Source organism: Austrofundulus limnaeus, unplaced genomic scaffold, assembly GCF_001266775.1.
Source record: "Austrofundulus limnaeus strain Quisiro unplaced genomic scaffold, Austrofundulus_limnaeus-1.0 Scaffold163, whole genome shotgun sequence".
Taxonomy (NCBI): domain Eukaryota; kingdom Metazoa; phylum Chordata; class Actinopteri; order Cyprinodontiformes; family Rivulidae; genus Austrofundulus; species Austrofundulus limnaeus.
Window position 1 is genome coordinate 697,227 of NW_013952565.1, and position 16,037 is coordinate 713,263.

General features: G+C 39.9%; 1 protein-coding gene across 1 annotated transcript in view; it reads right to left on the minus strand.

Moving 5' to 3' along the window:
* ush2a (Usher syndrome 2A (autosomal recessive, mild)) overlaps positions 1-16,037 on the minus strand; it is a gene marked incomplete in the record, with an annotated part of 244,206 nt that overhangs the window by 20,864 nt on the left and 207,305 nt on the right. Inside the window, 5 exon segments of the mRNA XM_014017175.1 lie at positions 574-915; positions 1,920-2,065; positions 2,143-2,224; positions 14,885-15,021; positions 15,097-15,314. Coding sequence (XP_013872629.1) covers positions 574-915; positions 1,920-2,065; positions 2,143-2,224; positions 14,885-15,021; positions 15,097-15,314 — 925 coding nt within the window.

Genomic DNA, 16,037 nt, shown 5'->3' on the forward strand with positions numbered 1-16,037 from the left:
AAAGGACTGTACTTAAGAAGTATTTGTATTTCATGAATTATATTATTACATTTGGCCGCAGCCCTCAGATAGATTTTMATTTTGGGGAAAAGCTTTGTGTAGCCTTGATATATGTATATCAACTGAAACAACTAGACTAGTTCATCCTACATTTAACATAAATTAATTATTTTAATATGACAGTCATTTCTGCATTTGTTGAGCAGGTCACCTCCTAATAAATGTCATTACAGAAAATACAACAGCTCATTTTAAATCAATACTTTTACTTTTGATACTTAAGTACAAAAATATCAGATACTTTAAGACTTTTACTCAAGTAATATTACTAAAGGAGAATTTAACTTTTACCAAAGTAAATTTTTGGTAAGATACTTGTACTTTTACTCAAGTATCACTTTGTGGTACTTTATACAACACTGATAATAAATATGATATTTATGTAAAATTAAAATGACAGAAATCCATTGTGGCAACTGAGAACTTTAGGACTAATTCAGGCTAATTTTTAAGTCCCGAGACAAACTGAATCAAGACATTTAAAAACAGTTCAGTGGCTTTAGTTTCACCTACTTTCCCTTCTTCAGCTTCCTCTTCATTACTGCGCAACCTCCCTTTCTCCTCCAGACTTCTCCCACGTAAGGAATACTCTCCGATTGGTCCATTGGGCTGGGAGGGGGGGCTCCAAGTCAGCGACGCGTGGTCAGGGCCGATGAAAAGGAGCCGTGGGGGGAGCTGAGAAGCAGGTGGAGCTGCTGCTGTGGCGATGTGCTGAGGAGGGCTGCGCGTGCAGCCTGCTGAGGTACAAGCTTCAAGTGACAGAGAATAAATGGTCCACGGCTCCAAACGACGGAACAGAAAACTGCGAGATAACCCGCTAAACTCCAAGTTGCCCTCGCTGTACAAGTTGTACACCTGGGAGGGAGAGAAATTAGAAGGTAGTAAAAGAGAATAGAAGTAAAACATAATGAAACCAGCACAGAACAATCAGAGGCAGGTGTGTGGACAAACTTATTTCTCTTAATATAAAATGTGACCCATCACATCGAAACGAGGATTAAGTCCAAAAGTGGTAAATGGAGAAATAGGCAAATATAGTGTTTTGACTTAAATGTTAACAAAAATTGTATTTTGTCAAAACATAATGAATAAATGCCTTTATTCAGGATAAAGACATTTATCATTTGAATCATTTGAATGAATTGTCTGAAATATAACCATAAAACAAAAATTTGAAGCACTTTTTTGAGCAGTAGCAACAAAAAACCTGATTTTGAGGAAAAACGCCTTAAAATTTTGAGATTTTCTCTGTGAGCTAGCAAAGCTGTGTTTCTTTTTAGCTGGGAAATCTCAATATTCAGATATAACTTGAGGTTTCCTCTTTATAAGGACATCAAAAATTCCTCATTAAAATGACATAAAATTAGGATTCAGACCAAATATTTATGTATTATTGTAAACAAGACAAATTAAGTCATATTTATGGATTTAATTATGATATCAGAATGATTCGGGTATCAAAATGAAGCTTTTAAAGCCAAGAATCTGAAAATGTAATTTGGTCATTTTGACCAAATTTGACTTGATCCTCATTTCGATATGATGGCTCACAAACGAGAACTTATGAATAACTTATATGCAACGTGAGAACTTGTGCCTAACTTATCAGCAACATTTTGTGCATGTACAAACGTTTTGGCAGGCATCAGCATACAACATGCTATTGTATATCAGTGTGTTGGTAACTAATTAACTTATGTGACTTACACCAGTGTGCTTTATTTTTTGTAGATTGGTATACACTGATGTTCTGTGAAGTAAAAAAGTGATTTGTCATCATACAGCATTTAATGTTATCACTATGCTCCGGACTATGCTGTTTGGTATGTATTCAGTGCTGTTATGTGCTTTGCATGTACCGTAATAACTCCACTTGGAACAAGTGGCTGGTCCCAGCTTAGCAGCAAGGCCCTGCCCTGCTCTCGTTGCTCCACTGTGAAGTTGGGCAGGCCAGCTGGAGAAGCCTCCAGGGTTCTGATGTCCACCCTTGGACTGGAAATGCTACCTGAAGTTTGACAAAATAAATAAACTAAGTCTTGGTGTTCATGTCTCATTCTTTTTTGCAATGATTATGCAACCTACCTGCCCCATTAACAGCTTCCACATGCAGACTATACAGACTGTACGGTTCAAGGCCGTAGACTGTTGCCTCGAGAACTGAACCCTGACACACAAAAAGACCAACATATTATAAGTATAGGGAAGTGCAGTGTTGTAGAAACTGTATATGCGGGGTAAAAGTTGGATTTCAGATTAAGCCATGGATTGAATTACAGTAAATGTCTACAGAGAAAGGGTGATAGTGTTGTGGGTCAAATGCCAAAGTAGAAGACAGCAACAGAAAATCGGTTACACAAACCAATCCTGCATGAATAAAACCAGGGCATTACTCAATAAATTGAGGAATAAAAATAAACAATGGCGACTAAGACTACATAACATGGGATTTGTGATATCAACACTTCAACATACAGGCGCTGCCTTGGAGAAGTAAGCAGACACCAGGCAAATGGCTGTCCCTTATGGGTGAATTCAAAGCTTTCAGATTGAATGTTTATGTCACACATGCACCCTTTTATATCGCATGCACAAACACATGCAGGCGCAGGGTGTGTGCCAGTAGCTTTAGGCAGTGGGACCCAACCCAACACTCTGGCAGACACCAGGACAGCGTGTGAGTGAGTGTGTGACACAGTGAAACCACCATTTACTAATTGATAAGAGGGACACTGTTGTTCCAAAAGGCCCTGGCGTACAATGACATGGTAGTCTGGGAGAACTAGGCTCAAGGCAGTAACGTTGTAGCCCGTCTGATTGTGTGTTTGTTTATGACTGTGAGCTCTGAAGCAAAGCTGTCTGTGTTTGAACCCATTTGTGTAAATGTACAACACAGGATGTTACATTTCTTTCATGTGTTGAGTCTGCAGATCAAATTTTGGCTGTTCAGGAGTGTATGCTTTCACATAACCAAGCATATGTAAAGAGATTAACTGGTAACACACTTCAATGCAACTGCAGGAGGATCAAAAGGCCTCCACAATTCAGACTGAATCAAATAAAATCCCTGACAAATCACCGTGGCATGGCACCAAGGATGAACTGACTGAACAACAACCAGAATGCATGTACTTGCTATATTCATGTCTAGAAGCCAACATATTTTTCATCCACAGTAAAACAGGATTAATAAGCCCCTAGACACCTAGACACAAGCTAAATCCTCCTGCAAATCACAGCACTTCTTAGCAGACAGATGGAGGGAGGGGCACAATGAGAGACGATGGGGGAAAAGAGGAAAGATTGAGAGAAAAAAAGTGGAAGGAGAGAAAAAAAGAGGGGAATGAAATAAAGTATGTGTTTTGAAAGGCAAAGCAGAAATGTAAAGGGGAAAAAAGAAAGATGTGAGTTAGTTAATAACTGATGAAGCAAATAAAAAAAGGAGCAAGCAAAGGGAGCTAAGTGAAGGAGATTGAGCAAAGAAAGAGTGGTAGAAGCTAAAGCTGTGGGAGAAAAAAAAGATAGATGTGGCAAAAGGGAGAGACAGATTAAGTGAGCCAGAATGAGAGATCTCTCTACCTTAAAAGCCAGTGAAATATGTGAGGCATGTGGCCTATAAAGCGGTTAACATATGCACATTGTCAATAGCAGCATCTGGCGCTGGCAGATTTTATAGGAGCATGGAGACTCTGCTACATGCCTCTAGATGGCAATACATTCAAACACTTTATCACTGAAACACACCACATTAACAGCCTGCTCTCTAACAACTCCCCCGCATACACACACACACACACACACACACACACACACACACACACACACACACACACACAATCAAGGACTATGAAATTCACACAAACAAGCACGTAGACGTGCTGTAATCAAATGGTCCGACATTGAAATACACAACTATTACATTAACAGCTCCCGCAATAACTAATTTTTTTCGTAAACTTTCACACATGCTGATAGCAAAAAAAGTACAAAAAGGTTTAGAGTATTTTAATACACAGATCAAGTAAAAATGTTGCTAAATTGTGTGCAGAACAACATTGAAGAAATTTCATACAGCTTTAATTATGTGTTGTTATATTCGGACATGTATCTACATTATTTCAATTAACACATTGTAAGAAATATAACAAACATTATGAAGGTATTATAAAATAGAAAACCCTAACTCTGTGTTGTATTTAATCAGTACTAAACTATAAATTTCTTCAACATAACAGAGGTAAAACCCCAACAATATATTGTATTTTGTAAAAAAAAAAACATTAAAAGTAAAGAAAGGTGCTGAAATGACATAACCCTATGATGTAGTTGTAAAGTTTCTGCCAACTTTACATGTTGACTAGTGCTTTTTGTTCTTTTTTGCTTTAGATGTGTACAAATCCTTTGTTTCCAAATCATACCCTGTAACCACTAGTGTGCCCCAGGGCTCTGTCCTGGGGCCCCTACTCTTCATCATCTACCTTCTTCCCATAGATAACATTTTTTGTAAATACGACATTCACTTCCACTGATACGCGGATGACACCTAGCTCTTCCTCTCTAGTAAACCAAATGTTGCTCTATCACCCTCCTCTCTTTCCAACTGCATTAATGAACCCAAATCCTGGTTTTCTTCTAACTTTCTAAAACTCAACAGTGATAAAACTGAATTTTTACTTATTGGTACAAAAGCAACATTATCCAAAGCTGACTGTTCTCCCATTTTAGTTGATAACACTTATGTTTTCCCCTCCCCTCAGATTAAGAGTCTGGGTGTCATCCTTGACAATACTTTATCATTTCAGTCTCAAATTAACTCCATCACCAGGCCTGCATATTTCCACCTTGGCAGCATTAACCGTCTCCGCTCCTCCCTCACCCCTCATACTGCTGCTATCCTTGTTCACAGTCTTGTTACCTCCCGTATTGATTATTGTAATTCTCTTCTCTTTGGTCTTTCTCATAAATCCCTTCATAAACTTCAACTGATTCAGAACTCTTCAGCTCGTATTATCGTTAGAAACCCCTCCTACAGCCACATCACCCCTATTCTCTACAAGCTTCACTGGTTACCTGTCAAATTTCGTATCGAGTTCAAAATGCTTCTGTGCACACTTAAAGCCATTCACAATATTGCCCCACCATATCTGTCTGACCTCCTCCATGTTGCCTCTTCTTCCCGCTCCCTTAGATCTTCCTCGTCTTTCCACCTCACTGTTCCTCTGGCCCGCCTCACCACTCTGGTGAACAGAGCCTCAGCTGCTCTGCTCCCCGGCTCTGGAACTCGCTGCACTCTGAAATAAGGAACTTGGACTCTCGTCCTCTTTTTAAAGACTCATCTCTTCAGGATCGCTTACTACAGCTGATTTTAAGTTTCAATTATGTAGTTTGATTTTGTTACTGTTTTTAATGATTATTTTATGTTTTTATGTGCAAAATTTACTCATTTTTTGTTTTATTCCATTCGTTGCTTGTTCTGTGTCCTTGTGTGTTAGAAAGGCGCACCAAATAAAATGTATTTATTATTATTATTATTAAATTTATGCTTCACCACTAATTTTAAAGCCAAAAACACTACAGGTAACTGCTAAGGTCCTCCGTACAGCATCAAAAGCTGTGGCTACAGTAGAGGAAAAATATGCTTTCATAAATGATTTTTTCTAAAGCCTAGTTTTGAGAGAAAAAAAAGGCCAACCTATGAAGATCACATTATGAGCTACAGAGTAAGATATGAAAGGAAAGGCTTCTTGTCAACTCAAATTCTGTGTACTCCAGCATATGCATGTGTGTGCAGATGATCAAAGACACCAGTTAATCATACAAAATGCAACAGAGAGGAGCAAGGAGTCAAGAGAAAGGGAAAGATGATCGGGAGCGTAAACAAGATAGAAGGAGAACAAAGGAGACAAGGAAAGAACAGACAGGAAGGGGTCTTGCTAATTTAAACATTAAAGCCCTCACCGATCTTACATGGTTCAACACAACTTAGCTTTGAGTGCTAATCATTTCTTCCTTGTTCTGAGTGTGAGCTGAGCTACAGCAGGACTCCACAGGTCAGTGTGTGTTTCTGCACATGTAGCCTACATAAAGAGGCTCAGAAACTGTGTGCTTCTTGAACCTTGGGCATATTTTTTTTTGTTGCACGTTTTTTTTATACGTGTTATTTGCATGTATACTAACAAGCAGACATCTGCCAGCATTTTGTTTTTTACTTGTGTGTCCCTCGATTTGTGTGCGTACAGCTGCACAGCTGTGTGTTGTTCAGGTAGAGAGGCAGAGTGCAGCCACAGGGACAGTGTGTGATACTAATTAAGAATAACCATGTGTATTTGTCAAAAGAATTATGCTGATTATCTCACAAAGGCCCCGGCACCGGGCCCCGCAGAGAGACAGACCAGCATTAGCTGACGGCTGTATACGAGCATGCATGTGCACGACAACAAACGCACACATCCTTTCTTTGTCTCTTCCACATGTACACACTCAAACACACAAGCAGGATGAAATTAACACAAGTACATAAGAATATACAAAGAAAAGTAATGATTGACAGAGGAATGAGCTCTAACTGGTTTGCTTTTGGAATTTAATGTACCACACCAGGATTTCGATGAGGTTTAGCTCTTTTCAGAGTATGATAAAACATGTTATAGTCAAATAACACTCAAGCAAGCTCACTTCGCCTCTATGGTCCAGTCTATTAGTCCAAGCTGTGCCCTGACCAGCCCTGTGAGAGCAGTAATTGTTTTCAGAGGCATCTGAGGTGAGCCAGTGCACCACACACTGATCTCTCACACCCCATGCCAAGCTCTAAAGCCAAATTTGTGTGTGAGTTTGTGTGTGTGTGTGTGTGTGTGTGTGTGTGTGTGTGCGCGCATATTTATATGTGCATTCCTAATTCAATGCTGTTGGAACCATCGCCCTGTGTCTGTTTACAAATGCCCTGCATGGGTGTCCCTGCTAGTCAGGTTGTGTTAGACGAACCCTGAAACACACATTCATTTTTCACACACACACACACACACGGAAGCAAACAGAGACACACCCACTGACACACAGAGTGCCATTAGGCATGCATTTTGTCTGTGGCCAGCGCAGATGTACAGAGGGACTGTAGGGGTTTGGAGCAAGCGTGCCCACTTCACACCGACATCTATGATTGGCTTTGGCGGCTCCAGACCCTGGGAGCAGCATATTTGGTGCGCATAGATCATGTTGTGTGTGAGTGTGTGTTGGTATTTGTGTGCTTATTGTGGCCAAAAACTAGGGGACACATTATGGTGAGCAAGAGGTGGTATGCTTTTTAGTCCCAGACATCACAGAGATTGTCTATTAGTGTTTTAATTTTATTGGGAAGGTCAAGAAAAAAATATTTACCAGGACTGTTTGTCTAAACAAATTACTTTAATTTAACACATCTGTACAAATCAGTTCCAGTTAAATGTACTCATTGCAAAGTCATGAAGACCACGGTGATAATGTCATGAAGTTTCACCGCTCAACCGCCCTGTTTGATCCCTGATGTTTATTCTCGAGCATTGTCTGTGGTGTGCACACATGATTTCATACCTCTGAGGGGAGTCTCCATAAAACCTCCACTCGGAGAACAGGATTACAAAAGCTTTGGTTTTAAAGGCAACAAGTGAGGTTCTCATGCACACAGACAACTGAACAGCAGCAGAAATGCAACGGTTTCAATCAAAATTGGCGCTGTGTAAACTGGGCCCCAGACAAGTGCTTTGTTTACTATCAGTGTATTCCCTCATTTCAGACTTTCATTTACCTGGAAAACTACTGAAGTAATCTTTTTTGAACTGATCCATTTGATGTAGTTCAGGAAAGGCTTTTTCATGTTGATTATAATAATAATTATCAGTGCTGGCTCTAGCCATTTTGATGCCCTAGGCGAGTTGAAGCGCAACCCCCCACCCCCCGAACTATGTCCCACCCACCCCAATTTGAACCCCTAAAAACAAGTTTGACAGTGTAAGGTACTACGGCAAACTTAGATTTATTTGCTTTCCCAGAAAGCAAATAAATTACATACATGTCAACTTGTACAGATTGTCCGTAAGTTATAAGGATTTTACATCATTTTGCAGGTAAACGGACGTATACTTGTAGAGCAACCTCAGATTTTTTCAAGTCTTACGGATTTTTTCAAAACCTCATTTTCAAATTTATCTAACATGTCAGAGCCTGTAGGATGATTTAAAAACAATAAATAACATCAAGTAGCCATCTTCCAACCTGTTCTGCCGGTAGAATTAAGTTTTGAACTTTTTTTCGCTCTCCTTTCCCTTTCCTCCTCCTGCGAAGCAGGAAGAAAATAAAATCGTCAATAAAATGAGAGAGAGGGTGGGGGTGATTGCAGCATTGGGGGTAGAAAATGCTTGATGGGTAGAGTAGTTTATTTTTCCTGTAATACTTCATTATAGTTTTTTAAGACAAAGCTAATTGAAAGGGGCGCTGAGCAGACACCAGGGATTACAATTACTTTTTTCTTCTATAGTTCAGCGCCCCCTCCAGCAGATGGTGCTCTAGGCAACTGCCTAGCTCGCCTATGCCAAGAGCCAGCTCTGATAATTATAATAATAATTATAACTTGCGATCTGTCCAGGGTGTACCCCGCCCCTCACACTGTGACTGCTGAATATGGGCACCAGTGACCCTGAAAGAAAGAAGCAAGTATAGATAATGGATGGATAATTATAAAAACATGATATTCATGCTGTAAAACAGGACTGCAGAGGCAAAAAGCATGATTACGTTTAAGAAAGTACTACTCTCTAGCAAAACAAACATTATCAGATTTTCCAGACTATAAGTTGGTTCACTGTATAAGACACAATATTCAAAACATGCGTAAGTTGCTATATAGCATAACTAACAGGGCCAGCCAAACTATGAAAAAAATCATGCAAGCATACCAAACACTCTTTCCTCCAGAGTTGAATGAGCTCACAGATCAGACATAAACCAACACTTTTTATTCCCTTTTTTTAAAACTCACACTCATCCTGTCTCAAAATTCCACTGAAGTGATGCCTATTGTATTGCAGACGCAGCATTAAACACCCATTATAACAAGTGGAGAGCACTACACTGGATGGTGTGCCCTCTTCACAGTGACACAAAAACACACAACCTGTGATTTTTGTGAGAAAGACCGTGTGCATGTGTGTGTTTGTGTTAGAGAGACAACATGTGGTGAGAGGAAGGAAGAAAGAGGAGGCAGGGGAATGTAAACTCACTTGAAAGAGAATGACAGAAGAAGAGGGAAAGTAGGGGCAACGACAAGGAATGAGTGCAACGTAAAAACTGTAATTTGATGCAGAAGCAGAGAAGCAGACAGAAATGATGTGATGGATGGAAGAGTGCGCTGTGTGGAGAAGCTGTGGGAAAGATAAGAAGGCAGAAAGAAAATTTGCAGTAAAGAGAAGAGGGAGTATTGTAGCATGATTATTTAGATGTTTATTCAGAATGATAAGAGTCCTCCAATCAGAGTTGGAGACCTTTAAATAAGGGGTCTGATAGGCTGAGGACCTAACAAACTCTACATCTGAGCCTCCTTATCCTGTCGATCCTTCCTTCTTCTCTTCATCCTTTGTGCACTCAGCTTTGCATTTCCTTCTCCCCTCCAAACCTTTCTGTCGCCCTCATTTGTTAAAAGGTATCTTCTGAGAGCAAGGGCAAAGCCTTGCTTTTCTTGTGCTACCAAACTCCTTTCTTCCACTCAAGAGCCTCTGTAGTTAGGTGATGGTAAATGGGTGTTAGAGTAGAAAGTAAGAAGGCTTTATAGCAACAATAAAAATTGTATTTATAATGTATTATTTATTATTACATCATGATAAATAAATCTAGCAATAGTTCTAATCAATGGTGTAAAGTAACAAACTAACAGTTGTATTCAAGTAGAAATTTGGGTTATCTATGCTTTACTTAAGTAATATTTTTCAGCCAAACTTTCATTTTTACTCCTTACATTTTCAGGCAATTATCTGTACTTTCTATTCCTTACATTTTAGAAAAGCAAAGACGTAGAAAGCCATTAATCCTTTTTCATTTTGGGATTGTTTTCATTCTGGCTTGCTCTTGTTAAAAAACAAATATAGAAACTATCCAGATAAATTGTGTCTCCTGGATAGAGTGAATTTGACTGGATGGATGAGAAGTTTAAATATATACCATTCTGACACTATATTGGTTTGTGCGATCCATCCCACATGCAGGACACAAACAATTCACACTCCAGCAGTACATAGCAGACGCACAGTGTGTAGTCTAGTGTGAAGATGACAGTGGCAGATTTATGCAGTTAAAACAGGTAGCCTAGTGCATCTCAAAATTTCCTTCATTATCATTTTAATGTACAATTATAATCATGACCTTTAGAAAAATGTTTTTGGGGAGATCACCTCCCAATAAATGTCATTTTGGAAATTTTAACCACTCACTTTTACTCAGTACTTTTACTTTTAATACTTAAGTACATTTTATATGAGAAATTTACTTTTACTTTACCTTTTATCTAAGTAATTTTATGGTAAGGTACTTGTACTTTCACTCCAAGTATTGATTTGTGGCACTTTATCCAACACTGGTTCTATAGAAATCTAAAAAGACTTGAAAACATTTGTCTTCTAAGATGTAGGAACGAGACAAGCCAAAGTAATTATCCCAACATCTCACCAGGTTATAAATCAGATTGTTTTTTGTGTGTGTGTGCCAGTGTGTAATGTATGTCGTGTGTCCTTATTTCAGTTCTTTAACCGGGGTTTCCATACTTGTGAATTAGCAGTGAAGTCCGTTGTTTGGTTGATAGAAAAAAAAAAGAAATACAAAATTCCAAAAGTTGTAGTAAAATTTACAGATGTGTTTCATCAGTATACGTTACTTTTTTCCCTCCTCAACAACATATCTAACACATCTATCCTGTGAAACACTCCAACCGTGCACACTTAACTACACATGTTTTGATTGTGAAGAGACATGCCCACGTTCAAAAACCTCATATTGGTTTTGAGACACAGTTCGCCGGCTGTCCCATGCTGTTCCACTCTCTCTGACGGGTTCTTAATGGTAAACTAACAGATTGTAAACATGCTGCTAGCCCTTTCTCACTCACTGTTTCTCCACTATCTTTATCAATCACCCCCTCTCTTTAGTTTCCATCTTCCATTTCTCTTCCATTCATTTCAACATTCCTCTTCTAACCCATCCCTTCTTACGCTTGCCTCCCTCTCCCTTTCTCTTTTGCTTTTCCTGGGGTATTTTTTAAACAATGTGTCCTTCATGTACGGTTGGTTACGGGGCGTACAGAAGGACATCATTAGCGCTGGTGGTTAAGCTGTAATTTACACCATTACCGAGGTAGGGGCCATTTTTATTGCCTAGTAAATTTCAGCTCTGAAATATTTAGACCATATGGCTCAATTTGTGTAATAACCTTAATTTCCAAGCACCCTTCAGCTCCGGCTGTTGTTGGCGGATGGCAGAGGGGTGTGCGCTCTCTTTCGCGTGTGTGTGTACGCGGTTTGAATTTGAAATGCGTATATGCACTGATAAACACACACACAAACATGTATGGAGAAATATAGATATGGCAAACATGTTGTATGCAACCAAAAACCCTTTACACGGTGTTTGCTACATACTGTTACTGATTCGCTGAACACACACAGAAACACGCGTATGTATGCATGGCAGTAGCAGATTAATAGGGTGTCAGCTTCTGTTTGGGTGAGGGAGCGTCAGGCGTCGGCCAGATGGTTCTCAGGGATGATGACTGTCAGGGGTCCTGCTCTGATCAATGGGATGTATTAATACAGCTCACACACACACACTGTTGCATGTACACACACAAACCTTAATGCCTTAAATCTACAAGCGCACAGAAAACCATATTCAGACATATGTATGCGCACAGAGTAACAAACACACACTCGCACGCACACATAGGCCCATCGTCTCCTTTCACCAGCAATCCCAAGGGCCGCAGTGTAACATCTGGAAGAGCCAAGGGAGGCATGGAAGGACAGTAAAGAGGAAAGAGAGAGAAAATGGCAGCAAGAAGGAGGAGAAAGGAGTGAAAGGAAGAAGCGAAGGAGCGATAAAGGAAGTAAGGGGGAAGACTGGAGACAATATGGAGTGTAGCTGAGAGGGGTTAAGGAGTGAGAACTAAAAGAGTGTAGAGAAAACTGAAAAGAGAAAAACACAGATGGACAAAAAGGGACAGCGCTGAGAACGCAATCCCCAGTTATAAAAGTCACAGAAACTTAGATTTACATGAAAGAGGAACAGTGGGGAAAACAAAACGAATGAACAATAAAGACTCCAGCTGTTTTATAAAGTGGGGGAATTTTAGGTAACCTTTGTGAAGAAATGATGAAAAATAAACAAAAAGTAAACAGAAAACACACAAGAAAGCAATCAAGACAGTGGTGCTCCTTCTTGCAGAGTGAAAACATGTCTGTCAGAGGTGTAAGGTAATGTAGAGTGAATTTGGGAATGTGTATGAGCTCTGAGTGCGTGTGTTTGTGTGTGCGCATGCCAGGCGACGCGTAGGGGTCTAGAGAGGCAGGCCGCCTGCGTTTCATACCCTCATTCCGTCTGATTGCCATGACGACCCCATTAATCAGCCAAGCTGGCACAGACCAGGGTTTTTAGCCCAGTCTGAGATTAGTACACACAAATATGCACAAACTAAACAGAAATGCACAAACAATATGTAAGTAAAGCTAAGAAATGTTGTGTATTCTAAGAAGAGTAAAGGACATTTGTGGGGTGCTCAACATTTATATTGTAAATTTATATTCACCTGATACTTTATTCAGACAACTCATCTCTAAAACAAGCTCACACCACACACACAAAAAGAAAAACACTAACTCATAAAACTTCTACTCTGTCCCAGTTCAATGAAAACTTTGTTTTCAATTTTTACTTTCTTTGTATGTTCTTAAAAACTATAGTGCATCAGCTGAAGGCTACTCTGTGACAAATGACCCCAGCCAAAATAAGTCTATGCCATGTCAATGAGCTCCTTTCTTTCTCTCCCTCTCTCTCACACACACACACAAGCTCACACACAAACACACAAACACAAAGTGTTCCATATCAATGAGAAGGTGAAAGGTCTCCATTTACATCTTGTATTAATTATGAGTGACAAGCCAAAGGTCACAACGAGAGAAGAGGCCACACGTATGGACAGAATATAGATCCATACTTCTACCTCTTGTCCCTCGTTTATTCCCTTACTCTGATCTATCACCCTGTCTCATCCCTCCTCTTCTTCAATCACTTTTCTTTATAGTACCCCACTGTGACTCTCTACTTTGATTTTTCCTTGCTTTTAAGGTCTTGTGCTTCGGCCAGTGTCGGTTTCTGACTGTAAAACAAGACTTTTCTAAGTTTGAACACTGACTTAAGTCTCTTGCTTTTCCAGATTTGTTTCCTTGTTTAACTGATTGTAAAATATCAGAGGATCAACGCAACAAAGGGTAGGTGATTAATTCAAACACACATTAGGGTAAGAGACAGTCAGCAATACTGACCAGCTTATGGGAGCTTCAGGTGAATGTAACAGCCGGCTTGTAATGAGACTAGATGGCATGTGTTAAAGGGGCAATATCATGTAAAATCAACTTTTTTGAGTTTTATATCATGTTATAATGTTATACTCTCATAAAAATATGCCCAAAGCCTTGCTTTGACTCATTCATGCATGTTTGAGAAATCCTGCAGCGTTTTTAGGAAGCAATGCTGAGGAGCAAAACGACAGGTGGGGACCAGAAACGCCTTTTGGTACCAGAAATGCCCCTGGGACGTGTCTTTAAGCCAAACTTCCTCATCACGGAGCACATCTCCCCACCCCCAACCCCACACACCCCGACACCCTGCCCATGACTCCTGCCGGCTCTCAGCAGTAACAGAGCAAAGTGAAAGTGAAACTTAACTGTCTGCTGCTCTTAACACTACTTCTCACTCAGTGAAACTCTTTTCAGATTCAAAATACCTTTGAGGTATTTAAATGTATTTTCAGATGCCAAGTAGACTGCATCATAGCGTGCGCACAACCCCCACCCCACCCACACTGAAATGGGACGGGGCAGGAGCGGAAGGTGGTTCTTAAAGAGGCAGAGACCAATTTCAAGGCGTTTAGAAGAGGAAGTGATGAGAAGATAAGTTTTTCTATTTAAGCATAAAAACAGCATTTTAATAACAACTAAAGGTGACATAGAAACTTTATTATGGTGCAGTATTTAAATATATGCCTGAGAAACACATAATATTGCCCCTTTAACATAATGTGTACAAGTGTGCTGTATAAGTGCATGTATTTAGGTGGATTTATATTTTAATGTTCACTGGTATTGCTTGTGTTAGAACATCAGAAATTGCACGGATTTAAAGGAAGGGCCCTGGAGAGTAGCAGGCCATGGGTTTTAGTGTATGTGTGTGTGAGTGTGTGTGTGTGCGTGCGTGTGTGTGTTGATGTTTTCAAACTCCTCATTGGCAAACCAGATGGCAAAATCATCACAGTAAGTCCAAATTTCTTTATATTCATTGCAAATCATAAAAACACTTCAAACACACTGCATACTTTACATTATAACAGCATAGTTTGTGCAACAATTTTCAAATAATTACTTCACATGTTTTCAAATATTTCTGTTTGTGCACAAACAAGGTTTTACATGCGAGCATCCTAATCAAGAACTACAAACCTCTGCTGATACTAAACAATACCATAAAGCATCTATAAACCACATGTGATCAGGTGGAGACTGTCGTCACATCTTGGTGTGTTTGTGTGTGTTTTTACCTCTACAGTGAGAGCAGTCACTGTAGCTGTGCTGAGAGTCGGGTCCTGTTGGTGCTTCATGTAAACCAGTCTATAATGGGAAATGAGACCATTGGGCTGGCCTGGTTCATTCCATTTAAGGTGGACTGAATATGCACCTGTTAAATTAAGCAGTGTGTTTTACAAGTGCTACAGTCAATAATATAACACCTAGTTTTAAAAGGTGAACTTACCAGAAGGTGTTACCACAGGAGGGGCCATGTTTTGTGGTTTTCCCTGTAATGTTTGAGCTAAAGTCCACTGACTCAGAACTGAGCCTTTGGAGTTGAAGGCACGAATCTTGTACTGGAAGAAGCTGAAGGGTCGTAGGTCGGGGCTTGCATCAACAAATTCAAGTGGGCCACTGGACCAGATAAAAACCAGCAGCTCCTCTTCTGTTCCTAATGGACGCCTACAGTGAGACAAGTTATAGGATTATTTATTTTTGCTAGTCCTTGTCACAGAGAGTCAGACCGGGTTGGGACTCCTTGACTCCCTGACCTCACTGTTTCATGCACAGAGAAACTATAGCCAACTATACTGCAAGAAAGTTTAAAGAGGTCAAAGAAATCTGGTCAGGTCTGCTGTTGGCATTGTCACTTCTGCTTGCATTGTTATTATGACAATCACCAATAGTTCTTTATTTACCATACTGTACATGTTATTTGTGCACACACAATAGCAATTTCTGCTAATAACCTTTTATACAAGAAACACTGAGCCAACAGGCTCTAGGGGTCTGCAACCTTTACAATCAAAAGAGCCAGTTCTTTCTCTTAACTCGTTGATTAAATATGTTCAGAACCACAAAACGTACTATGATTATCAACTGGCTGGCTTATACCAAATTTAATAAAATCTTTTAAAATTTTCATTCTTGTCTATTTTTTTTAATTTTACTCTTGTTTAACCAGGCAAATCATATTGAGATCACAGACGTCTTTTTTAAGGATGGCCTGGGCCTGAAGGTATGTTTTGTTCTGTGGGGGAAACTGGAGAGAATCCATGCAAGCATGAGGAGAACATGCAAACTCCACAAAGAAAGACCCCAGGTCCAAGCCAGGGATCTAACCCAGGACTTTCTTGCTGTGAGGCGACAGTGCCTCTGGGCACGGCCACTGGGCCGTCATGACAC